General features: G+C 40.7%; 1 protein-coding gene across 1 annotated transcript; it reads left to right on the top strand.

Moving 5' to 3' along the window:
* The first annotated feature begins 249 nt into the window (after positions 1-249).
* Positions 250-27,460, top strand: LOC131426444 (protein gurken-like). Its single transcript, XM_058589177.1, has 4 exons — positions 250-781; positions 8,264-9,930; positions 10,047-10,330; positions 17,943-27,460. Exons 3-4 carry the CDS (start codon positions 10,261-10,263, stop codon positions 18,647-18,649), a joined length of 777 nt encoding a protein of 258 aa, XP_058445160.1. The 5' UTR covers positions 250-781; positions 8,264-9,930; positions 10,047-10,260; the 3' UTR covers positions 18,650-27,460.

Here is a 27,460-nt window from a genome sequence, read left to right as displayed (position 1 = left end):
AACTTAGATACAGGCGACTTTGTTTTGTCAAATTGGATTTGACAACCGTCACTGAACCAATTTTGGTAGCCGTCTGGTGGTCATGGCTGCCCAGGTAGCCAAAACGCTATGCGGGTACAAGTGATGCAATTTCAGCTCGGTACACACCAAAGGCTAATCAAAATGTCAAAAAAGTGTGCACCAATTCGCCATTCCGGGCTGGCAGCACGGTTCTATTTCGTCGCCATCGAGCGAGCTTTCGATCATCGCTTCTCGGTACATTCCCTGGCCGTCATCATAGTCGCGAACAAGCGGATTTTTTTTGCTGTAAAAAGAGAGTGCGTGAATCGAATGCGAATGGCTGCGAATCAAAATCGACCAATGCCTCGCATGTGTCGCTAGAAGTGTTACCGCGGAAGTGATAATCGATTGTTCGTGAGTGCTGTTGAGTTTTGTAGATGCAATCGGAGTTAATTTTGCACTAAACGGCAGTGAAAAGTGCCTCGAAATTTTCCCTGGTGCCCTCTTGAAGAAGAAAAAAAAATTGGAGTGCCTCACACAAACACATCTTGCCTTATAACATAACCTGCCCACACATACGACTGTGCTGCTGTTCAGTCATCATCATCGGGGTTCGTCTCCTTACATGTAGAATAACAGCAGCAGTAGCAGCAACAAAAAATAAATCGAGTGAGCCGATAGAAGCCCACAGCTCTAGACGGCTGACTGCCAATAAATAGTAGGAAGGAAGCAGTGGCAGTAACACACGGAAGGTGCAGTGCGGACCGAGGAACGGTGCAGAGTGAGTTGTGGCATTTTTTTCCTCCTTTCCTTTTAGCTTATTTCTCGGTGTCTCTTCGGTGTGTATCGAAAGGGATGCCAGGTGTTGTTGGGGAACTAGTTTTTTTTGTCTTCTCTTATTTGGGGAATTGGCAGTGGAGGACACTTCTTCCGGCTCCCTAACGGGATGATGAGATGTCCAGCGGGTCCCCCAATGGCATCTGACAATCGATCAATTATTTGAGATTGTGCGACTCTGTTTCTGTTGTCCACTAGTAAACACGCGTTACGAGCATGTAAGCCCTTTCTAAGTACAACTACCTACATCCTGAACGAATTCATTTCATCAGGAAAGGCAAATTTGAGCTTATTATAAGTTGAAATTACGCGAAATGGTGGGCGATTATTTATTACGGAAGACAAGTGAGAGGAACAATTCAAAGTGCACTCAACCGCGATTTCGGATCGATTTCATCGCCTTACCGCACACGACAGCCGATGTTACGACAATGCATAAGAAGGTGTGGAAATAAAGCATGAACCGAACGGATTTGACAGCAAACTGTCATAGACGACCAGTCATCGAGGCAGGCATTGAGTCCGACCGAGAGAGCCGAACGCCGAGGCGATACTTTAATTCATCCACCGATGAAAGCATGAAAAGTATTATTCCGATAGTCAGTCGCTCGTTCGTTATGTTCGTTTTGTTACCTTTCGCGACCGACCCTGGTGCCCCGATCCGTGGAAACCGTGTGCAATGCGCCGATGCCACCTGTAAGCTGTAAGCGCAACGGTAACCGCCAAAAAATTCGAGCGACGGGTTCAGTTTCAGCTAAATGGGTAATATAGCGTTGCTACCTTGCTACTACTACCGTTCACGAAGAAAAGACAACGGACCGCCCCTTTTCCGAATAATGGCATGGCATTGTACTCGATTGCGATCTGCAATGAGTTTGACTGTACCGGGAACGGTGACCCCAAACGTCGTCGTGATGCAAGAATGATGCTTGCTCTGAGAAGAGAAGCACGGTTTCAGAAACCACAGGAACATCAACTCAGGCTCATCCAAATCGGAATTTCCCCTTGATGATGAATGGATCGGTTTGTTGAATATAATATTTGATTGGAAGCATGGTTGGTCCTACTCTTTTTACTTCCGCAAGCTGCCAAATGTTTGTTAGCTACTCAAACTAACGAGATAGTCTCAATCGTAAAACCCATTCTTATGTTGTGGCTATCCCTTTTTACTGAGTTCATTAGTGTACAGAACCAATTTGTTGGACCATTGATTCAATTTCACTCTTAATACTATTTTGCAATTCATTTCCTTAACGCCAAACAAACCTCTACCACTGTTCCACGATCAACGCTATTAATTCTTCTACTTGAATTTGAGCTTTATAAGGTTGGTTATGAAGCTGACTCCGCAGTAAACGACTGCGAACTGAAGCAACTATCGAATATTGGGAGTTCAAACCTTTTCAAAACCATTGATTTAGAATTTCTGATGTAAAAATTACGGTAACTAGCTGTTCTCAACTATTTAACCAGGCGAACGATGGGGAAAAGTTGAGTCGATGTGTAGGATCCAACTAGAACTTGACTATGATCTAGCTTGAACTTGACGGACTGTACTTGGTGTGCATGTTTGGACGTTTTTTGATGTGGACCACATCTTTATTTTCTATATAGTGGTGCAAATCAGAAACTCAAGGGAAAATACACGTAGAAATGTGGTCAGGTTTTAAACACTTACAGCTCAGTCTTTTTTGTATCAATTATTAATATTATTTCATTATTTGATGGGAAATATTTCTAAGATTCGATTTGAATGTATCAAGCCACGTATGTCCAACTATAAATGATTGAAATTTTGATTAGTAGCGAGTAGTGTCCTATTTGGCTGCTAAAAATCTATGTCATACCGGATTTCCCTGCCATAGACGACGGTTTTGAAGGAGTAAGCGATATATCAAAGTGAAAGCATCGCTCTGATTGGTCAATCGATGCTAAAGCGAAGCTGTTGGAAGCACGCGAATCTACAAATAGAAGCAAAATTATAGCTAACGTTTCAGTCCTACGCGTAGTATGCTAGAGGTAGGTTGTTGCTAGACAGCAAGACAAAAAGTGCCATAAAACGATTTGAAGCTTTAATTGGTATGCTCTGATATTGTGTCATGCAAGTTCGGATGAAATTCCATCTTATGTCGTTTTGCCTGAGAAATTTACAACTACCTAGAGTAAATTTTGAGTCCTTAAGATTTATTTCTAATTTATATAAGATGAACTTGCTTGATAATGAGAGAAAGTTTATCGCTTCAACCGAAATCGCAGAATGGTGGAGAAACTTAACGCTATAAAAATAACTGCTTGCATACAAAATTTGAACACAAACTTGGTGAAGAGAAGCTTAAATATCAAAATCGTATCGCAAGTATGTACAAAGATATAATTGCATACATTTGGGATATTGATGTAATTTCGTCGGCTACAAAACAAATACAAATCTAATCAAACAGAGTCTATATTCTGAGTTCACGTGTTCGGTGTTAGTTCCTAATAAAGATCAATCTAACTCTTGTGCAATTGCGAATTCAAAAGTGTGACGAGTGATTAAAAATGTCGATCATTAGAAATTTTGGGTTGCCTTCTTCCACATCAATGGCCCGAACAACCCTATGGGGCTGATCCTTGTAGTTTTTATTCAAAGATTTCCTTTTCTATTTGATAGCTAGTAGAAAAGAATATGTTGTTTGGTTAAGTACATCGAAAGATATTCGTGGTAAAGTTCTGCCCATTATTGTACAGGGTAAATTTTAAAAAGGCGCCTCATAGTAAAGTAAGTCGTATTCAGGACAAAAGAACCGGTTTGAAGATTTCTGGAATTAGGAACTGGACCTTAGCTCAAGAACTATATTCAGAACTTAGAACAGACTCCGAATTCAGTTGGATTTTAGTAGACTACAATTTCGAAACTGAAATCAGTTCCGGAATCTTTTTTCAGAATCCTTATTCCGGAACTAAGCTCTAAGACGATTTCTCGCCACGACTACCAAACTGGGTTGCGTAGAGTACAGTAAAATGTCACATAATTCTTTGGGAGTATTATTATGATTCTAAAAAGAATCGAACAGAAGAATTCTGGAATAAGGAACAGGACCTGAGTTCAAGAACTATATTTAGAACTAACAGCAGACTCAGAATCTCGGCTTGATGACCGGAAAGCGAATGAGAGTTACTACCTGAGCGTTTGAGGTTTTAACCACGCAGAAGGTGCACTCTCCGTCGCTGTTGGTTGATGATATGAATGATAAATAATTCTCACGACGTCTGCTTCGATTCAACACACAAGAAGAAATGATCGATTTTCGACCACGGTTTCCCTTTTATACGCATTCAGATGAAGATACCTTATGTTCAAAAAAGAACCGGAATTTTCATTTTAAAATTCGGTAAACTTTTATTCTCTCAACGTTGGCAACACTTTTATACACATTCTGTCAAATTTTGACGCATATCGTACGATTAGTTTTTGTTTGGCGTCTATAAAAAGAAGTTGAAAAATTTTCGTGTGGCGATTTTTATAATGGATGAAAATTTAGAACAACGTGCGTGCATCAAATTTTGTGTTGCAAATGGATTTAAGTGTTCCGAAACGTTGAAAATGTTAGAAAAGGCCTTTTGTGAATCGTGTCTAGGAAAAACACAGGCATACGAGTGGTATAAACGCTTCAAAGGTGGTCGTACAAGCTTGGATCATGATGAGATCCCTGGCCGCCCAACAACATCTGTTACTGAAGAAAACATTGAATCGGCGAACAAATCGTGTTGCAAAATCGTTCTGTACCGATTAGAGAGATGGCTTCTCGGCTGGTGCCAAAAAAGCTGAATTTCATTCAAAAACAGCGTCGTGTTGGTGTGGCCAAAGAGATTATGTCCAACGTAGATAGTGACCCCAAATTCATCGAATGCATCATAACTGGTGATGAGGTGTGGATCTATGAATATGACGTCGAAACCGCACAACAAACGACCGAATGGCGCTTCGAAGGCGAGCCGTTGTTCTAAATTTTCATCCATTATAAAAATCGCCACACGAAAATTTTTCAACTTCTTTGTATAGACGTCAAACAAAAACTAATCGTACGATATGCGTTAAAATTTGACAGAATGGGTATAAAAGTGTTGCCAACGTTGAGAGAATAAAAGTTTACCGATTGGACAAGCGCGGGAATTTTAAAATGAAAATTTTTATCATAAGGTTTGTGCCTGACTACCTCAAAATCGTCGTCCTTGCGCGAAAAAGCCAAACAAAAGTAAAGAGTTTTCCGCGTTGTTTTCATAGTTTTAGAAAACTTCATTTTTGAGTTGTTTGTGGTTATCTCACACTGTTCAAAATAATATCCTAAATTCCTGATCATATTTTTTATGAAATGGCGATAGAATGATGTTGCTGCCCTTAATACAAGTTGAGATATTCACGATTAAGTTCTGCCCAATCTTCCATATGGCTAATTTTGAAAAAGGGCCCCATAGTAAAGTAAGTCGTATTCACGAAAAAAAGATGTCTCGCATTTTTTCAAGCATAATTGCAGTATTCTGGTCAGAGCTCTGATCGGACATTGCAAACTCAACCATCACATGGTTACTATTCAGCGTGCTGAGTATTATTTTTGTGATTTGTTTAAGTGCGATTGCGTACTTTATAACATCTGATATGAGATTGTCCCGCATTAACGCAGCTGCGTATCCGGGTTTTTGGCTCCCCATACATGGTTGCATCTGTGTATAGTGAGCTAAAGTTGGAGGATATTCGATCGTTTCTTACCCAATGTGGTAGGGATCAAGTAGGTTTCTACTCTACAAGGTTTCAGCAGATTGTTTGGCATCCCTTATGGAGAGCCGAATTTACTTCTGTTCATAGATATTGCGAACCGTTCTGCATTCTGCTAGGCACCTGCAGATCGTTCAGTATCCTTTTGTGGATGCAGAAAGATATGTTTGTTCATTTTTTTCTTATAAATACGTTTATTTCATAGGCAATATACATAAGTTTTTCTTCGCCGTGGCATCCACAATACATAGTAATTTAAATCTAATACACTGCTTTTATCAAGCGATTTGCTATTATAAATTACATTAAATAAAATACATAAATTTTGTACATGATCTTATAATTATTTCTAGTTTGTTTGTATCAGTTTATCACTTTTATATAATATCATATAGTTGACTATTGGTTGAACTCATGGAAGAGAAAACAGTCTGACATAAAATAAAATTTAAATTGGAACTCCAATGGATTTAATGAAATGATAAAGAAGTTTCATGTATGTAAGGTCACGACAAGCAAGAATGTCGCGAACTGGGACATTGGATAGTCTACCTTGTGACGCAAGGAATTTATTAGTTGAGATCTGACATCACGATACTCCACGCATGTTCAAACGACATGATCAATATCGCGATAACCTTCGCCACAAGCACAATGATTAGTCTCGGGAAGTCCAATTCGAAGGAGATGTGCATCTAACGTGTAGTGATTGGAGATGAGTCTGGACATCACACGAATGAAATCTCTACTCACTTCCAGTCCCCTGAACCATGCCTTTGTCGATATTTTAGGAATAATTGAGTCAATCCACCGGCGAGGCGAGTTCTTTATCGAGACGAGCTATAGAATTCGTTGAAAGCAATCGGTCTCTCATAAATTTCACCCTCAATAGCACCACGTTTGGCTAAAATATCGGCTCTTTCATTGCCTGGAATAGAGCAATGAGCCGGGACTCAAACTATTGTGATTTGATAATTATATGTCGTTCAGGCACTGTTTTATTTTGCCCAAGAAAAACGGTTCATTTTTGCCAGCAGCATTTGAATGAATGGCTTCAATTGCCCTCGACTATCTGTGAAGAGAAAATAATGGTTTGGAGATAATGTGACGATTACATTCAAGCTATAATGAACTGCTGGTATGTTTCTTTATGTTTTGTGCTGTTTTCCCACCTCACCCACTTCATAATTCTCCTCCATGTTCCTTTCATCCTTCCCTTCCCATCAGGAGAAAGACGAGAAGCCACGGCAGGAACAAATCTCCGAATAACAAGGGGAACGTGTTACTTGAGCCAATCGTTCTGCATACTCGAAAAAATGCTGAGACTGTTGAATTGCAAAAGAAAGGCATTACCAAGTCTAATAGCAGATCTGAGTTCATAACGATCTATTTTTGAACCTCAGTCCTGAACACAGCAACACAGTCAGGAGGAAAATGACAAATCGATCGAAGATCTAGCAGCAGATTATCGAAAAAAAAATCCTGATCCATGTTTCTGGTCAAACTTGAAAGTAAGCGGATAAGTGAATCCAAGCGTCAATTTGACAAAAATAAAGTAAGTAAGCAGTCCCTCAGTGGGGATCGGCCAGTTTGCGCTTTCATAGTAAACTAGAACACAACGCCGCGATCCACCGTACAATCAAGTTCGATCTTCCCACCGGTGATGACGGTTTCCCATAGACGACGAGCCCGAATAAAACATACCAAAAAAAAAGAACACCATCGCTACACTTGTAACAGTGCGATCAGATCAGGCTACGTAAAACTAAAACAACCATAAAATTGCCCAATCCCATCGGGTACGGACGGGCCAAATCAACCAGTGAGAAAAATCGGCCAAGGCGCCCAATTCCGATTCACTCTATAATTGTCTTCTTCGTGTTCGGTTCGGTTCGGTTTTTTTCTTTTTCTCTCGATTTTTACATTCACATTTTGTGACCGTGTTGTGCTACACACGGTAGAAGAGGGTTGAAGGGGGATCGATCGACCGACCGACCGGTCAGGGCAGGGCAGGGCAAGACAAGGCAGTCCGGCCAGGGTTATATCGGAGGCTTTGCGTTCGTTTGCGATGGTTCTCTCAACTCAAAAACTCCACAGCAGCAAAGATCACCGCTTCACCACCTCCATTGAACAGAACAGAACTGAAGACCGTGGGACGGGTCGGGGGCAACTAGCGCACCCGGGCAAAGGGTCTCTTCTGCACTGCACATGGTGGTGGTCGATCATCGCACAGTCAGCCAGTGGACCGAACGATCTTGAGTTCAGTTTTTTTTATTATAGGTTTGTTATAAATTTGGTGTTTGAATTGTCCCTGGTTCATTTACCGTTAACGTTATTAACGTCGCAAGTTACCGGTTACAAATGATCATATCTGCAGGTTTGATCGTCAAGTTGAATGAATTTCTAATTTTAACCAGTAGGCAACTAGAGTCCACTGTGCTGTGAACCTGGCTTTGGACAGGCTGACTGACCAACCATTCAACAGTCCGACCAAAGCCAAACCCGATCAATGATCCGTATGTCGGACGGTTCGCTAGCTATCTCTTTCACTCACACCTTCCTTAACCTTACCGATTGCCTTCGTACCCACACCTTCGTTGGAAACTTTGAAAAACGATTGCCGCTTACCATCATTATTTTTGTATTTTTCATTTTCTCCTTCTGTTCCAGAGCTATCCCACGACACCATCGTCGCAGTCGTCGCAGTCGCAGTCGTCGTCATCATCATCAGTCTATGCACCGTCTCTTCTTGGTGAGGGACCACCACCGACGAACTGAACGTGGAACCGAACGGCGCTGTGGACCTGTGTACCTTTGCGCTCTCATCAAGCTGCTCAACAACCTCCCAGACCGTAGCCGTGCCCTGCATCGGTTTGCGACGCGAACCCGTTGCTTTTTCGGTTGGGTTGGCGGTGGCGGCGGTGGCGGCGGCGGGTTGTAAGAAATATTCGGACAATTTGTCGGTACCCCGGTCGGTACTAGAGCCCGAAAGGGGGCAACTACGAAGACGAACGCCTTAGCGGAAGAAAAAAAAATAAATAAAATAAAATAAAAGGGACGTGTGTGTAGCGACGACGAGGCAGGTAAAATGTAATTGTTTTTTCGTTGCGCGATGAGTCCCGCAAAGTGTTAGAGATTGGTGACCCCGGTGGGAACAATCGGTTTTCGGAAGCAACAACTGCCACGAGAGCACACGGAAGGTGCGCGCACACACAGCGCTCTCTAGGGAGGAGGAATCGATCGGCAGTCGAATAGCAGAGTAAAAAAAAGCCAACGACAACGAGAAACGAGGTCTGTGTGTGTGTGTGCGTCTGTACAGTAAAATGAAACTGGTGTATCACGACGATCGCTTTTCCTACGACGAAAAAGACAACGGTTACGATCGACTAAGCTGCTATTGCCGCGTTGGTAAGAATGTTGCTGTTGCCACCCGCGGACGTTGGTCATCTGCATCTACAACCCCTTTGTCCGAGGTCGAGTCCTGCTGCTGCTGCTGCTACTGCCACGGGCAGATCGCTAGAACCGGCTGCCGCCAACAGGAAGAGCAAAACCGTCAACGTCCCGTGGAATACCGTCTGCTGCAGCAGTGGAATGTCGTTGAACGATCACCGATGGGCACCCGCTATCACGTCACCGGTGTCATTGGTCAGAAACATCCGCTGGACCAACGTTACTGTCGTCCCGGCCGTGTGCACCACCGTTTCTAAACCTCTGGGACAAGTGCTGAACCCGGCTGACACAGCAGTTCCTCATCGTGAACCGACCGCCACCAATTCCAGACGATCGAAGAGGAATAACCTTGCCAGCTGTTCAGCCTTCAACCGCAGCGTCCCCAGTCCCCACCTGGAGGAATCACCACAAAAATAAACGCGTTTATTAGTATTTAGCAAACAACAGAAACTGACAACAACCCCCGCCCTCTCTCTGCGAATATATCAAATAAAATAAATCTAGAAGAAAAAAGTGAAATGTTCTGTGAATCGAAGAATTGTGTATAGTTGTTTAGTAGCCTAGGATTACTAAGACTTCGTAACCGAGAATCGACCAAAAAAAAATAGAAGATTAACTGCCTGCTGCGCGCAGTGGGCTGGCCAGTGTGAAGGCAGTTTGCGAAGTTTGTGTGTGGAAGTAGAGAAGAGCGAAAGACTCGTCTAGTTGGTTGGTTGGTTGAATAGTGAAGAAAATCCCGTGTGAAAAAAACGGCGCTGGAGAAAGACTCCCCCGACGCGCAGAAGGAACCGCAAAGAAGAATTTCGATTCGAGAGAAAGACGAAAAGCCAAAGTGAAAAGTTTTCGCCGAAAAGCAGCATATAAAAGTGTGTGCAGTTGAGAGTTGAGTGAGTTGTTTTTTTTTTCTTTTCTTTTTCCCTCCTCCCCCATTCCGTATTGTTTCCATGAAACACCACCGTCGCCATCATCTCTCACACACGGTTAACTTGTACGTGACAAACAGATAGAAGCGCAACTAGAGGCGGAGAAGAGAACACACACAGAAAGAGAAAGAGTAAAATTAGAAGAAGAAGAAAAAACCCCGAAGAAGACGAAATACGAAACAAATTAACGACGTACGAAGGAAGCAAAATAAGAGCAGACGGAGCAGACACCGACACACACAAGAAGAAGAAGAAGAAGAAGACGCCAAAAGCAACCTCTTTCATTCATAAGCAATGAATAGAAATATAGTAAAATTCTATGCAATACTATTCATCATGCTGTCATCAGTTGTGTTAATCACAGGTAAGTCTGATTGCGGTGTTTATTCCGCTGTCTTCCGTTAGTCTGTTTGTTTGTTTGTTTGTTTTCGTTTACGATCAAATGAGTGCGTGATAATATCAGTGTATGTGTGTGTGTAAAAATGCGTGCGCAAGTCTGACTGCCCTCTCCACCGCATTTCACCTGTAGTTCACTAAACGACGAAGGGCGTAACTGGCCTCAGCTGAGTCACGTTTTTTGTTATCAATGATCTAGTTTTTTTTGTTTTGTTCTGTGGTGTGAACAAACACTGTTTTTTTTTTATCATCAACCACAACAACATTCATCGCCAAGAGGAGGAGGGGGGTTTCAGGTTTATTGGTGTCTATCACGCGTATAAAATGTTCGTACCCTACCCTACCAACACACACCACCCAAGTGGACCTGCCGTCGCCACGGGCCTATCAAGTCCCGGGGCGCGCGCGACTAATTGATTTCACTGTTGTTCGTGGGATAGGAATATGGCGAAGAGCACAACGATCAAGTTCTCTTAAATTCAAAATTTTGTGTGATAATATATTGCCACTTTGGGTTCAATCGAAAGTTTCCATCTCCCGCATAATAGACACAATATTGTGATAACGATAATTTATTTTAACAACCGACTATCAGCTTAATCGTGGTCAACAAACAATGAATCTGATCGTACTTGAATCGTTGTAGATAGAAAACATAAAATGTTCACATTAACTACGCGTAATAAAAGTAAGGTTGATGAATTCATAAATAGTAAATCAAAGGGCTTTAGACAGACGGTTTTCTCGTGGTTCGGAGTGGCAGTGGGATAGTCGAGACAATGTGCATCTTATTCAGACGGCAACCCGCGAGATCAATCGTTCGTGATTGATTTCCAACTTGTCAGCGGCAGAGAATCAGGACAGCACACAGTTGATAAAAAAAAAACCTGAAATGTGTTTGTTTAATTAGTTAAAGGCTGTCCCAGAAAGTATGAACGCACTTTGATTTCGCTGTAAATAATTCACAAGTGTTAGATATTCAAGTTTTTTTCGACATACTGATAATATTAGACTACAACAACAGAATATTATTATCAACATTTGCTACTTAGCCATTGTAGACTAGCTGGCGCACCTTCTTGCGAACGTACCTCATTAAATTCTGTACAGATTTCTTGGCGACAAGTTATGACACCTTTTTCCAATCTTTTTCGAACTATTGAATGGTTTCGGCTGCCGAGACATGTTTCCTAAGATGTGCCTTCTTTAATGCCCAAAATTCTTCAATTGGTCGAAGTTCTGGGCAATTTGGTGGATTCATCTCTTTTGGGACGAAAGTGACATTTTTGGTAGTATACCATTCTACCGTTGATTTCGAGTAGTGGCAAGAAGCAAGATCTGGCCAGAAGACAACAGGATCCTTGTGGCTTCGAATCATGGATAGAAGTCGTTTTTGTAAACATTCCTTGATGTATATTTCGCTGTTCGTTGAAGCAGTGACGATGAAGGGCTTCGAAATCTTACCGCAGATGCAAATTGCTTGCCAGACCATAGCTTTCTTACCAAATTTTTCGACTTCAATCGATGTCTCGGACTGGTTTAACACTTGCCATTCTCGCACCGTCCCGGCAAGGATTTGTAATCGAGTTTCACGTAGGTTTCGTCTTCCATGATTATGCAGTTCAAATTTCCAGCAAGAATCGTTTTGTACAGCTTTCGAACCCTCGGCCTGATCGATGCTTCTTGTTTTGGGCAAACGTTCTTTAGCACGAAGAACATTTGACTTCGAAGTGCCCACTTTTTTGACCACACCCCGAACTGAAACCTCCTTCTTTTGCTCGAACGCCTTCGTGTATCCAACTGAGGGTTAGCAGGACAATTTTTTCGACCCGTTTTCGGTTTATCTTCAAAGGTGTTATTCTCACCGAACTTCCTGATTACATTTCGCACGGTTTTTTCACTTACTCCTTCCATTTTTGCTACCTTTCTCAGTGACAGTCCGCGTTCTGTGCACCATTTGTACACAATTTTTCGACGTTGTTCTGCTGAAAGTCCACGCATTTTGAAACAAACTAATGAAAACGAATAAACAACTGCACAAGTGGTTAGAGAAGAGTGTAAACAACAGGACGCAGCCATAAAAATTGACAGATTCTGAACCATTGCGAAATGGCAGCGGTTTTTGGTTGCGTCCATACTTTCTGGGACAGTCTTTAAGAGACGCAATAAATTCTCACATATCATGACCCAATGAAAGACGGAGAAAACTTAGACAAATGATTGAGCAGTCAAGATCATTTCACCAAAAGCCATTTAATCAAAAAGGTGATTTCACCAAATCATACAATTATCGTAATATTGTACATGGGATTGGTTCAAACAAAGGAAAATTTTTGATGAATATAGCATCCACTTGAATAAGAACAGTTTTTTTTGCTCAACGTTTCGATCACTAGTTTTGAGTTTCACCAAAAGAAATATTTTAACGTTTCTCGCAAAATCAGCCATCAAAACGTCGGACAGTAAAACAGCCGTTCGGAGTTTTTTTTTGGCTAACATCTAGTATTAAACCAGGAGGATGAAACAAAGAATAATTATCGCAGAGAGACCGTACAAAGCCAAAGGAACAGTTCCAAAGTTCCGCTAAATCGGACTGCCTTCTGAGTTGTATTTCTTCACATCCAGAGTAGTTCAATTGATAGAACGTTTTCTTCGATTGGACAAGGTTACGGCTTCGAACACTGTCCCTGGAGTGATATTTTCCAATAAGTTTAGCAGTTTTTGACCAAAGCGATTTTCTCACACTTCAAACGAAAGGTCTTTTGGTCCCAAAGGCTGTTGTTGAATTCATCCAGATTTGACCTCCACTATACCTATTAAGTTCACTTTTCTTTTCTCTTTACGAACGACGCTGTAGAAACTTCTTCTTAATCCACCTAATGATGTGATAATGTCTTTACTATTTTATTTCCGGAAGTGATCTTCGAACTTGATTCACAGGCCAAAAGTAGCTCTCAAATAAGCTTGTTGAGGAAGGTTCAGTTCTCTTCGAGAAAATAAAGCCGAGAGAAATATCTTTGAAAAGAGGATACGCAGACTTTTCCCGTTCTCGTCGAGCTGAATCGAATGGTATAGAACACTAGGGGTGTCTGGAGCTCCGATAAAAAAATGATTTTCCCTGTAATTCTAGAAAAAATGGGGATTAAATCTCTAAAATGGAACTCTCTTTGATTTCTTAGCGACAGCTGAACCAATTTTCACAATCAGATTAAAATAAAAGATCTTATGGTCTCATTGACTGTTGTGTAACTTTAATTCGATCCGCTGCCAAAATTACAGGAGGTGAGTGTTAGAAATTCCACACCGTCATATAAAGTGACAGTGCGAAGCACAAAAAAAAATCGAAGCTGTACCCAAAATTGCTCTAACTAAAAGGTATTCATCTTCATTCTTGTTTACGACCGTAAACGATACGTTCAAAAGCATGTCAGATTCGTATTACTGTTTACGTTCGAATCAATCACCCCTTCAAACAATCTAACGTTAAACTCTCAGTTCTAGAACAGATTTGAGTTGTAATGGAAAATGTTTGATTTCATTTGTTATTTGGCTTGTTTTTTCGCTGATTTTATATCATCATTCTTGTTTACGTGCGTATCGACCATTCGACGAACACATACTTTCAAACGAATACGAACAAGCCATTGTTGTTTTCACTCCAATGGGTACGAACGCGATTCCTGTGCAAAAGAAGGATCGGCAACAGAGGTAGTATTTTAGAAAGATTCCAAGCATCAAAGAGATGGCGAATGCTACATAATTAATAAATATCGTACTCAAGATCAATTTTATTCAAGTCGATGAAGTTTGACATTAAACTTCGTGCAAAGAAAAAAAAATTATTGAAGATAGTAGTCCGGCCGCACCTGCAAAAACCATTGCAAGATAGCTTAGATAACTTGCCCGTTTGGGCTGCTCATCTGGGTATCGAATTCTCTGCGGAGAAAACAGAGCTGGTCGTCTTGTCAAGAAAGCATGATTCCGCGCAGCTTCAGTTTCATATGATGGGAAGAATGATCGCGCAGGTTTTGACTTCAAATACCTTGGGATGTGGCTTGATTCCAAATGCACGTGGGAAGGACACATTAGGTATCTGATAACGAAATACCGACAAAGAGTAAATTTTCTTCGAACAATAACATAATCTTGGTGGGGTGCTCACCCGGAAGATTTAATAAAATTATATCAGACAACGATACTTTCAGTGATGGAATATGGTTGCGTTTGCTTTCGTTCCGCTACAAATTCTCATAATATCAAACTCGAGGAATTCAGTATCGTTATTTGCGAATTGTCTTAGGCTGATGTCCAGACTCATGTCTTGGGCTTATGCATTCGACACATACAACGAGTCTAGAAGTTCTGGCGGGAGTTCGTCCATTGAAAGATCGCTTTTGGGACCTTTCATCACGACTGTTATAAATATGTGAGGTACTAGTCCAGCTTCCATCTCAAACAAGATTCATGACAGTATATTTCAACCATATGTCACAGGAAATCAACCCTTCAAAATATATTCCTATCCGTGTCAACCTCCTAAATGTCCCTGATTCAACGTTATTTTTTTACACATCCATGCAGCGCGATGTTCGTGGAATCCCGGAACACCTACGCTCGATGCAAATCCCAAAAATATGTTCAAGTTAGTTCAGGCATATTGACTCCGAGAAAATGTTTTACACGGACGGATCATGAATTGAAGAGGCGACATGGTTTGGTATGTTCAACAGTAATGTTACGGTCTCATTTAGGCTTCAAGAACCTGCATCTGTTTATATAGCAGAGTTAGCTGCAGTTCATTATAGTTTGAGTGTAATCGTCACATTATCTCCAAACCATTATTTTTTCTTCACAGATAGTCTGAGTGCAATTGAAGCCATTCGCTCAAACGCTGCTGGCAAAAATGAATTGTTTTTCTTGGGCAAAATAAAACAGTACCTGAACGACATATTAAATAAAAATTATCAAATCACAATAGTTTGAGTCCCGGCTCATTGCTCCATTCCAGGCAATGAAAGAGCCGATATTTTAGCCAAACGTGGTGCTATTGAGGGTGAAATTTATGAGAGACCGATTGCTTTCAACGAATTCTATAGCTCGTCTCGCCAGAGAACACTTGCCAGCTGGTAAGCTTCTTGGGATAAAGATGATCTGGGTCGGTGGATGCACTCAATTATTCCTAAAATATCGACAAAGGCATGGTTCAGGGGACTGGATGTGAGTAGAGATTTCATTCGTGTGATGTCCAGACTCATGTCCAATCACTACACGTTAGATGCATATCTCCTTCGAATTGGACTTTCCGAAACTAATCATTGTGCTTGTGGCGAAGGGTCTCGTGATATTGACAAGAATCCACCAAATTACCCAGAACTGAGGAATTTTGGGCATTAACGAAGGCACATTTTAGGAAACATGTCTCGGCAGCCGAAATCATTCAACAGTTCGAAAAAGATTGGAAAAATGTGTCAAAACTTGTCGCCAAGAAATCTGTACGGAATTTAATGAGGAACGTTCGCAAGAAGTGCGCCAGCTAGTCTACAATGGCTAAGTAGCAAATGTTGAGAATAATATTCTGTTGTTGTAGTCTAATATTATCAGTATATCGATACCAATAGCTTTCTTCTTAGTTTCATAAAATTTTCGCTTAGCTTGAACCCAGGACTTTTCAATTGGGAAACAGTTACGGACAGTATGGTAGATTGGCAGTATTGCCACGTGTTTTTCCAGGACGGATTTTGCCGATAGAAACGAAACTTTTAGATTTTCGACTACAATTACATATGGCCTGCTGAATCAAATACTTTTTTGAGAATTCGGACACCTTCTTTATCTGGAAATGCAAGGCAACGTCTTCGCAAAAAAAATGTGTAATGCTCCCTGCAGGACTTTTCTGCAGTGAAATTAACAGTTCGGCTGAAAAGTTCGTATCGTTCAATAGAAACACACATTTTTTTGCCAAAATTCGTTTTTATTATTCAACATAATTGCCATCAGAGGCGATACAGCGATTATAGCGATCTTCCAACTTTTCGATACCATTTTTGTAGTACGATTTGTTCTTTGCCTCAAAATAGGCCTCAGTTTCAGCGATTACCTCTTCATTGCTTCTAAATTTTTTACCAGCGAGCATTCTCTTGAGGTCTGAGAACAGGAAAAAGTCACTGGGGGCCAAATCTGGAGAATACGGTGGATGAGGGAGCATTTCGAAGCCCAATTCGTTCAATTTCAGCATGGTTTTTATTGACTTGTGACACGGTGCATTGTCTTGATGAAACAAAACTTTTTTCTTCTTCAAATGAGGCCGTTTTTCGAAATTTCGTCCTTCAAACGCTCTAATAACGCTATATAATTGTCACTGTTGATGGTTTTTCCCTTTTCAAGATAGTCGATGAAAATTATACCATGCGAATCCCAAAATACAGACGCCATAACCTTACCGGCCGATTGTTGAGTCTTTCCACGCTTTGGGTTCGGTTCATCGCGTGCAGTTCACTCAGCTGACTGTCGATTGGACTCCGGAGTGAAGTGATGGAGCCATGTTTCGTCCATTGTTATATATCGACGAAAAAAATCGGTTTTATTTCGATATAACAGCTCCAAACACTGCTCAGAATCATCAATTCGTTGTTCTTTTTGATCGATTGTGAGCTCACGCGGCACCCATTTTGCACAAAGCTTTCTCATATCCAAATATTCGTGAATAATATGTCCAAAACGTTCCTTTGATATCTTTAGGGTGTCAGCTATCTCGATCAACTTCACTTTACGGTCATTGAAAATCATTTTGTGGATTTTTTTCACGTTTTCATCGGTAACAGCCTCTTTCGGACGTCCACTGCGTTCATCGTCTTCGGTGCTCATATGACCAGTACGAAATTTTGCCAACCACTTACGAATTGTTGCTTCGCCCGGTGCAGAGTCTGAATAACACTCATCAAGCCATATTTTGATATCGGCGGCACTTTTTTTCATCAAAAAGTAGTGTTTCATCAACACACGAAATTCCTTTTTTTCCATTTTTTCACAATAACAAAAATCGCTTCACTCAAAATGCAATCTCACAAACTAATAATCAGACAGCTGTCAAATTTATACACGTATCTTTTTAAGGTTGGTACTAACTGAAAATGGTATGGATTTAATTCTAGTGGCGCCCTCTCATAGAAACGATACGAACTTTTCAGTCGATGTGTTATGCTTGTCATCAGGGTTAGACCCTGCCTTTCCAATTTTGCAAGCCATATTTTGAATAGAAATATTGGGATTTTTCTCAATACTGCCAACCATCTTTTTGTTTATTTGTCGTGAGCATACTCCTTGCAAACACAAAACAAAGTAGTACCGTTACTTTTTGATAGTTTTAGTTTCTTTTTTTACTGAATGTAACAATAATGTACACATGTTGTGCCACGATATAAAGTGTCGAGTTTCAGCTGTCAGATAAGTGAAACATTTCAGCGCGAACCGTGAAATAATTCAAATTCTACACTGGAAGAAAAGTGTCCGAAATTTAACGTTGACAGGCTGTCTGACTAATCTGTTTTCTCTCATTATCCATTTTTTTCTTTCTCTTCCAGACTGCTGTTCGAGCAGATCAATGCCAAAATCACGTCCCCGGCCAGTATCGCACTTCCGTGGTGTGATAACGACCTCATCGGCGAAGATCACGACCACCAATGGCAATGGTGATTCGACCACATTTACCCTGATAACCACCAAAACGACGTCGACGGTCAGCGAGTCCCAGTCGGAGACGACCTCGACGGTGACGGATCCAAGAAGTGGCCCAGGACCGGGTCCTGGTGGTGGTGGCGGAGGCGGCGGCGGCATAGTTGGAGGTGGTGGTGGTGGTAGAAATGCCGGTATAATCTCCTCCACGGGCAACGCGGCCGGAACCGGCAGTGGCGGCACCAACAGTAAGGACCAGCTCATGCGAATGGGTAAGTGTTCGCTGCTGTTCGAGGAAAACTACTGCCTGAATGGCGGCAAGTGCTACAATTTCACGATCGCCAACTCGACGATGCCAACGTGCGAGTGCGCCGACGGATTCATGGGTGAACGGTGCGAGTCAAAGTACTTGGATGGGACTTACCTAAGCATGCGTAAGTCCAAGATACACATCGAGACGGCCAGCATCTATTACGGGGCGTTTTTGGCACTGATAGTGGTGCTAGTTTTGCTATATTTTCTGCACTGTTTCCAGTCGGCATCGGCAGTTCTGTCGTCGTCGGCGGTTGGAAGCAGTAGCAAGCTGCTGAAGAAGAGTAAAAAGGTGGTGAGTTAGCAAGCTGCTGCTGATACACCCCTTACTTCCCTCCTTCCCCCCACAAATACCGTTCCTCCTGTAAGGAGAAGTGAGTACACACCGAGTCAGATCCTATTTCGTTTCGTTGTTTTGTTCATGTTGGATATAAACTAGGCTAGACGTTTGAGGGATGGCGCGCCCAAATCGGGCGGCTTTTGTCTCGGGAGATAATTGGATAGACTAAGTGCGACGGTAAATTATGAACAAATTTAGACAGTTTTCTTTAGTAGGAATTCCGCCCGTTTTCGGAATGTTAGAAGAAGGAAGTTGATAAAACGATTCTGTTGGTCATTCGAGAATGCAACCAAATGACAACGTTTGCGAACAATTCCAATCAGAGTCCCTCCTGGGCGAAGAGCGGGATTCGAGTGTTTAGCGAGCACCAACAACAACAACAGAAAAATTGGTGCTTTGTTTGTTGCATGCAGGATTTGCATGGGTATGAAACCGAAAGATGATAGTTTAGCTTAACACTCGAATGCCACACGCTTGTCCGTCCGAAAAGGGAACCGGACTCGAGAGTAGTTTGCGCTGGAACAGCAAACACTCCGCAGCATGCCGGAAGATAGATGGTAGACAGAAAGAAAAGAAGAACAAAAAAAAGCAAATCAAATGACACCGGAGAGGAACAGAGAATGCATTAATTTATTGCTAATCCTTTATTATTATTTTTCTTCCTTTAAGAAATATTTTCCAAGTGTAAAAAGTAGCTACTCTAGGGAAACCATAGTGCTTAAGGGAAAGTATCACTGGCGTTGATAGGTTTAAGAGATAAAAGTTTAGTTTATTGTTAACGAGTAAGAACAAAAAAAAAATCACCGCCTTCCAGAAAAGAAATGGAAAACAATAACAAAGCAAAGTAGCAAAACAAGTCAATAGCAAACCGGATTTTTTTCTTATGTTTCCCATCGAAAAACCACGTCAATGAAATAGTCAATAATTTTGTTTAGCTTTACACAGCCAATCATCGCATTCGCATTACCCAGAAATCGCCACGCATCTCATCACCATCACTTATCAAAACTAACGAGCCAAAGAGTACGTTTTAGTACTTCTAGAATTTGTAAGTTGCTGGATTAAGATATTTCGTTCAGGTTTATTATTTTCTTTTTGGTTTCGCATTGCCAGATATTATATTTATGCTAAGTATTACCCTGAATCTCGTATGGAATAAAGCTGTCTAGAACACATTAATCAATCAACAACAACTACACCGCTCTTCGTTACACAGCACACTGCTTATCGGCATCTTGTAATCGTTGATCATGCACCAGAATCGTTCCGCCGGATGCCGCGAAAGGAACGGAACGGACCGGAGCGAGTAGTAATAAGTGAACTGGCTGACGGTGAGGTTACATTTCACGTGTGTAGCAAAATTGGAGAATGATGACTGATAGAAAATAGCGCTGTCCGACTCGGATTTGTTTTTCGTTGGTTACCGACGTACTTTGCAGTCCACAAGAGTCGTGCCAGACTAGTGGTAGCGAATGACGGAATGTGATCGTTTTTGTTTGTCAAATTGTTAAAATTAGTAAATGTTGCAACTCAGAGAAGAGTATTTTTTTGTTTTTTTGCAGAAGGCAATTTGTTTTTGACCAAAATTAGGGCATGCAAACAACATCCAAAGTTTCCGTTTTTTGAGTCAAATTTTTAATTTGGAATGTGATTGTATAACTTTCGTAGTTTTGTACGCAGTTAAGCGTACTGTTCTCTGAACTTTTTTCCAATAGTTTTTAGTTTGGAGTTTTGTTTTGTGTTTGAATGAAACTTTTTTCTTTGGTCCTGAAAGAGACTGTTATGTTCTCTGATCAGCAACCATCAGTTGATCAATTGTATGAGAATTGGTCCACTAAGCTCTCGGTAGCGTGTTCCTACTGTTCTTGGTTATTACTCATTCCGATCCGGAATGGGGCTGAGCTTTCAATGATTTCAATTCAACTTCAAAATTATAATTAAATGAAACAAGTTTCATTAGCACATTCAGTTTTCTAGAAATCCATTTCACTTTTTCGCAAAATCGTCGTTCACTTCTAAGGAGGTATTCTTTTTTTAACGCGATTATTGTTCATTATACCAATATAAGTTTCATCAATTGGGTTTATTGCAGGATCTAAACAGATTATGAGAGCTTGAAGTGTACCTCGCGCTACTCTCACCATCCCTCTTCTTGACAGGATTGCGTCCGTACGAGTCGTCTGAAATTAGCAAATGAGATGTCATTTTACTCAGGCGAAAATCCGTTACAAGATCAACTACGCTTGCAGCTACAAAATCTAACTTTTCCATATTTTTACTAGAAATAATAGTTATTTTTTGTATCATAATGTTAATCTTTTTCTTTAAATCATGGCGAATAATTTGATTTATCGCGCCCTATAAATCTGTTTGATCGTTTTCGAGTAATCTTGTCAAGAAGTTGGAATATATTGGTACTGAGAAAAGCGCGTCCAAAGTTTGATCGCAGTTTTTACTAGCTTTTCGGGTAATATACATAAGCTTACTGCGTCAGTCTGCGATTTCGATTGTTTTACTCAGAAAAAAAAACATCTTATCGCCTTCTCTAGGTCGTTTTTTAAGGGAGCGGGTCATATCGCCGAAAGCCATTTCGCCGAAAGTCGTTTCGCCGAATGCCATTTCGCCGAAAGGGTAATTTCGCCGAAAAGGTCATTTCGCCGAAAGTCGTTTCGCCGAAAGGGTCATTTCGCCGAATGGGTCATTTCGCCGAAAGTCGTTTCGCCGAAAGGGTCATTTTGCCGAAAGGGTAATTTCGCCGTAAGGGTCATATCTCCTGCATGTTATATCTCCTGTATAACTGATGTGGCGCAGCCACATAACCGAAGCCAAGATGGCTCGGCGGCACAAAGCCGCCGAGCCGACGCCAGCTGAGTCGGCCGCCGACCCGGAAGCGGCGCCGCGTCGGAAGCGGCGGCCTCTTGCATACAAACATGTAACCGCCTCGTTTGCCCGGTCTACTCAAAGCTAGGTTTCTTTGCTTTAGTTAGGTCCGAACGAGCGGTAGCGAGGTCGGACAGCACATGAACCAAAACGATGTGGCGTAGCCGCATTAGATATTTTTTCATTTTCACTTAATAAACGGAAAATACCACCTACATTTGCCTGGTAGATACACCTATGCAATTGCTTTGGTGCTTACTAGCTAATAATCAACAAGTTTTCTTGGGAACTACTTTCTGAGGTTCATGAATTAATCTTTATTCAAGAGTACAACAATCAATCATTATTCAAGAAGTACAATGGTAGGTCAACAAAACGGGCGTTAACGCTATCATCTTTCGTTTGTCTTTAATTTAAATTAATTTTAATTACGATTTCAGGATTCGGCGAAATGACCCTTTCGACGAAATGGCTTTCGGCGAAATGACATTCGGCGAAAAACCCTTTCGGCGAAATGACTTTCGGCGAAACGGCTTTCGGCGAAATGGTTTTCTGCGAAATGACCCTGATCCGTTTTTTAAACACATAACATCGGGCGCCCCACAAGGAAGTCATCACGTACCACCTCTGTTTGTGGTATTCGTGAATGATATTTGCAATAAACAAATGAACTTTGAATAAGCCATATAGGTTAGTGTAACAAATAAGGCATAATAGTGTTTGTTTTGTTTCGATTTTTCGTTCAATGCATAGGACGCTGGTCTTACAAGTCAGCTGTCGTCTATTCGAGCCCCGACCTGGAAGGATTCTTAGTGTCAGTAGGATCCATAGTACTAGCCATGCAATGATTCTGTACACTAAGAATCGGCTGCGAAGTCTGTTGAAACAGATGTTTCGCCTTATATTTTAAACGAATGCTCAATCGTGGTTCCAGCTGATCTTTGGTAACTGTAAAAACTTATGTCGCTCTAGAACCTCGTTTCGCCTAATCTCTGCTGTCAGTCCGATGTTTCTAAGTTATAAATTTAAAAAAATGTTCGTTGTCTAAAAAAAACAGTTATTTGGGAAGACAAACGATGATAGAAACCAAATAATAGTTCGATAAATGTTACGGGGTTAATTCTCCTTCAGGATTACACCGTGAAATAGTGGTTTCGATGTGATAGTCGAAAATCAACTGCTGAGAATACCCACAGTGACAGGTCTCACGATGCGGTTACTCAGGATAGCATCAAAATTACATAAAATGATGCTGGAAGAAGTGAAAGTGCGTGAGTTAACAGACTCTCTGAGGATTAAAATTGAAGGCTCAAGCCACGGTGTGGTCAAGATTATTGTGCAAATGAAAAATATTTCCTATCGCTGGGTACCGCACGCGTTTATTCAGGACTAAAAAGACCAACGCAAGCGCACTTCGGAAGCAGTTTTGGCTGTAGTGATTCAAGTTCGGTTAGACTTCATTCCTAACAATGGACTGAAATCCGCACGAGTGTTTTCTGGTATTATCATGGTGTACATGGAAATCATTGTTAAATGGGCTTACATGAAGCAAAATTGAATATTGTTTTCGCTACTATCAACAATTTAGGATTTCAATTACATTCCCATCCACTTCATTTGTTCGATTTGGTGTCCTCGAACTATTATCCTAAACCTCAAACCATCTCTGAGAAATCGAAGAGTTTTCTTTTGGAGTTTTCGATGGCTACATTCGAACCCTTTTTTTTCGTTCTTCACAATACGAACGTGCTTTTCGTGAATGATCAATGTAGTGACTTGTCGCCATTTAAAGTTCATTTTATTTGAATGTTCAGTGATGACAGTTCCAGTTCGAAGAACTTTTGTCTGTTAAAAACGTTAAAAACTCCTATTCTCGATCGTAACAGTTCGGCTGAAATCTTCGTATCGTTTAATAGAAACACACATTTTTTTGCCAAAATTCGTTTTTATTATTCAACATAATTGCCATCAGAGGCGATACAGCGATTATAGCGATCTTCCAACTTTTCGATACCATTTTTGTAGTACGATTTGTCCTTTGCCTCAAAATAGGCCTCAGTTTCAGCGATTACCTCTTCATTGCTTCTAAATTTTTTACCAGCGAGCATTCTCTTGAGGTCTGAGAACAGGAAAAAGTAACTGGGGGCCAAATCTGGAGAATACGGTGTATGAGGGAGCAATTCGAAGCCCAATTCGTTCAATTTCAGCATGGTTTTCATCGACTTGTGACACGGTGCATTGTCTTGATGAAACAAAACTTTTTTCTTCTTCAAATGAGGCCGTTTTTTTTTTAAATTTCGTCCTTCAAACGCTCTAATAACGCTATATAATAGTCACTGTTGATGGTTTTTCCCTTTTCAAGGTAGTCGATGAAAATTATACCATGCGAATCCCAAAATACAGACGCCATAACCTTACCGGCCGATTGTTGAGTCTTTCCACGCTTTGGGTTCGGTTCATCGCGTGCAGTCCACTCAGCTGACTGTCGATTGGACTCCGGAGTGAAGTGATGGAGCCATGTTTCGTCCATTGTTATATATCGACGAACAAAATCGGTTTTATTTCGATATAACAGCTCCAAACACGAAATTCATTTTTTTCCCTTTTTTTCACAATAACAAAAGTAGCTTCACTCAAAATGCAATATCCCACAAACTAATAATCAGACAGCTGTCAAATTTATACACGTATCTTTTGAAGGTTGGTACTAACTGAAAATGGTATGGATTTAATTCTAGCTGCGCCCTCTCATAGAAACGATACGAACTTTTCAGCCGATCTCTTAAGCTCTGCCTCATCGAACAGTTTGCTTTCGTTACTGCGAAAATCGGTGCATTTTCGAACTCATCGAACGCAACAATCAAGACTATGACGGTGTTTATTGTCTCCAGAAAGTTTACATCGCTCTAGTACGCGGTATTCTTGAATACGGAGGTACAATTTGGTCCCCGAATCACCGTGTCCACATTGGTGGAATGGAAACGGTCCAGAAGTATTTCGTTCGATTTGCAATTCGAAGATAATCTTGGCCAAATCGTCTTCATTTGTCAATTGTTCAATTGTTCTAAGAATCGCTGTGTTCTCATCCATAATCTTCCCAGCTGACTGACGCTTCGGACACGTGGTTCACAGGATGCAGTCGACTCAGATGAGGATCGATTTGGTTCTGGAGTGAAGTTATAGATCCTTGTTTCATCCATTGTCACATGTCAACGCAAATAAATTGATGTATTGTATGCGTAATCAAACACTGCTCTGAACCTTTAACACGTTGTTTTTTAATCGACTGTGAGCCACTTTGAAAAGAGCTTTCTCATGGTGGAATATTCCTACATAATTATTAAAACACTGCCTCCTACGCAATTTCAATTTACGATTAAATATATCAAATTTGTGGACCTCGATTGGACGATCAGAACGTTCTCCATCATCGGTGGCTGCAGGATGATGTAATCGATCTACTTCGTAAGGAAACTGGCTCTGCGACCTGAGCGTTTGAGGTTTTGTAGAACGCTAAAGGCCTGCTCTTATTACTAGCGACTGCTCCACCTGACGACCGAAGTCCAAATAAGAGTTGCGACCTGAGCGTTTGAGGTTTTTAACCACGCAGAAGGTGCATTCTGCGAAGCTGCTGGTTATTTAAATCATTCCCACGACGTCCGCTTCCATGCAACGCACAAGAAGAAATGATCGATTTTCGACTACGGTTCCTCTTTCATACGCAGTCAGTTGAAGATATGTGCCTGACTGCCTCAAAATCGTCGTCCTTGCGCGAAAACCCCAAGCGAAAGTAAAGAGTTTTCCGCGTTGTTTTCAAATTTGGAGAAAACTTAATTTTGAAGTTGTTTGTGGTTATCTCACATTGTTCAAAATTTTATCCTAAATTTCTGATCATATTTTTGATGAAATGGTGAAAGAATTATGTTGCTGCCATTAATACAAGTCGAGATATTCACGGTTAAGTTCTGCCCATTCTTCCATATGGCTAATTTTGAAAAGGCACCCCATAGTAAAGTAAGTCACGACAAAACGAAATTATTGCTACGGCCAGCTAAGCTAATCGGCCAATTACCGCCACTCACGTGAAATGTGATCCCACCTCAACCGTCATATCGTATCAGTATTAAAACTCACAGCATACTACGTTTTGCACACACAGCCACACATACTCTCATTAGAAGCACTGTCCCTAGACATCATTTTTCCCCTCCGAAACCTCATCGAATATATGGCAGCGGTCCGACGTTCAGTTAGAGCATGCACGAGGCATTTCACGGATACGTTCGTTCGTTCGTTGCTGTCCATTTCTATTCAACTGTATCGAAAATCAAAATCTCTTCCAGCTCGCATTCGCACATCTGCATTCAAATTCACTACTCGAAAAGCTTTAACTTTGTTCTCTCTTCTCTCATGTTGTAAGTATGTATCAACTGTCGACGTTATATCACCGCACCTCCGTATAACAATACCTTACCCTTCACCTACCCTTCACCAAGTAAAAAATAAAATCATTTGGTTCCTATCAACACACGAGTTGAGCTCTAATTTATAATCGATCAAAAGTGTTAGTAACAATAAAATCATCACACTTGTATTAGTTAGCTATTCCTTGGCATCACATTTTATAGATCTATGTTTGAAGAACAACAAAAAAAATTGGAACAAACTTCCGCCATATGGGAAGATATTAGCTCTAAAAATGTAACATTCCAATTTATTTTACTATACACACATGTGTACGATTACGACTATTATATATTTTTAAGCGGGCTGCTCATCGTTAGCTACACTATATTATTAACACTTAAATGAACTTAAGAAAACACGTTGAGAGTGTAGTTCGATACCTCCCTCCACGTGTCTCACACGCATATTCTCGTACATAGAAAAGTTCACTCACGCTTCAAGCCTTAAAATATATTAACGAAATCAAAAGAAAAAAAAAGCAAACAAATATAATGATGCCTTTAAATCAACCAACACAGAATCAAACCTTAACAAGGACCCTAGATATTGTATTTTTGTACACAGAAGGAAAAAAACACACACTCACACTCACACTCATACATCTTACTGGGAAAGTGAGAGAAAACGCTGAGCGACAACAAAAAGCAATCGTTTCTATTCGCTGTAAAAAGTTAGGTTATGCAATTATTTTAGAAAAAAAAAACAGTACACAACTACACCCACTCATAGCTTGATAATAGTTTAGTAAAAATACATAACAAAATAAAAGAAAAAAAATCCAGCAAAAGGAATATCGTTCTTATTATACATACTCGCTACTAAGCAAATCAAAACAAAAAAAAAAAACAAAGCAAACGCTTCCAGCAGTCTCCATGTCAGAAACAAACAAAAAAACACACACGCAAGCGAACCTTGATGTTATTTGTTGAATTGCCTATTGTTTATGGTTCGTTCCTCAGTCGGGACGAACGAAAAAATAAAATAACTGAACGAAATTTATATATTGAAAGAAAAAAAAAATTACAACAAAAACACATTACAATAAAGACTGATGTATATGTCTTAACTACTTACTTATTATTAAACAGAACAAAAAAAAACAACAACAACAAAACAAACTAGTGAAAAGAGCATCACACCCGATCACATTTTATACGAATGGCACCGCTTCTGCTATCTATATAAATATATACTTAAAAAAAAAACAAAATAACAAAAACAGTAAACGCATTACTATTGAACAAAAAAAAGCAAATGGCAACGGGGTAACTGATATCTGTACCGACAATAACTGAGCTAAAGCAAAACTCCACTCATTGAGTATAGAGAATTGAGACAAGGGGAAACAGTTACACTGAACAAAAAAACAAAACATCGAATAAGGTGACCGAAAGTTACTATTTAAAAATACAACAAAGTTTAAAATAA

The sequence above is a fragment of the Malaya genurostris genome, chromosome 1, assembly GCF_030247185.1.
Source record: "Malaya genurostris strain Urasoe2022 chromosome 1, Malgen_1.1, whole genome shotgun sequence".
In the NCBI taxonomy this organism is placed as follows: Eukaryota; Metazoa; Arthropoda; class Insecta; order Diptera; family Culicidae; genus Malaya; species Malaya genurostris.
This window is presented reverse-complemented; position numbering and strand designations above follow the sequence as displayed.

Excerpts from the sequence above, each read along its gene's own strand:
- LOC131426444 (XM_058589177.1), top strand. The coding sequence starts at position 10,261 with ATGAATAGAAATATAGTAAAATTCTATGCAATACTATTCATCATGCTG. Across the intron at positions 10,331-17,942 it reads ATCAGTTGTGTTAATCACAG|ACTGCTGTTCGAGCAGATCA; the intron begins GTAAGTCTGATT and ends TTTCTCTTCCAG.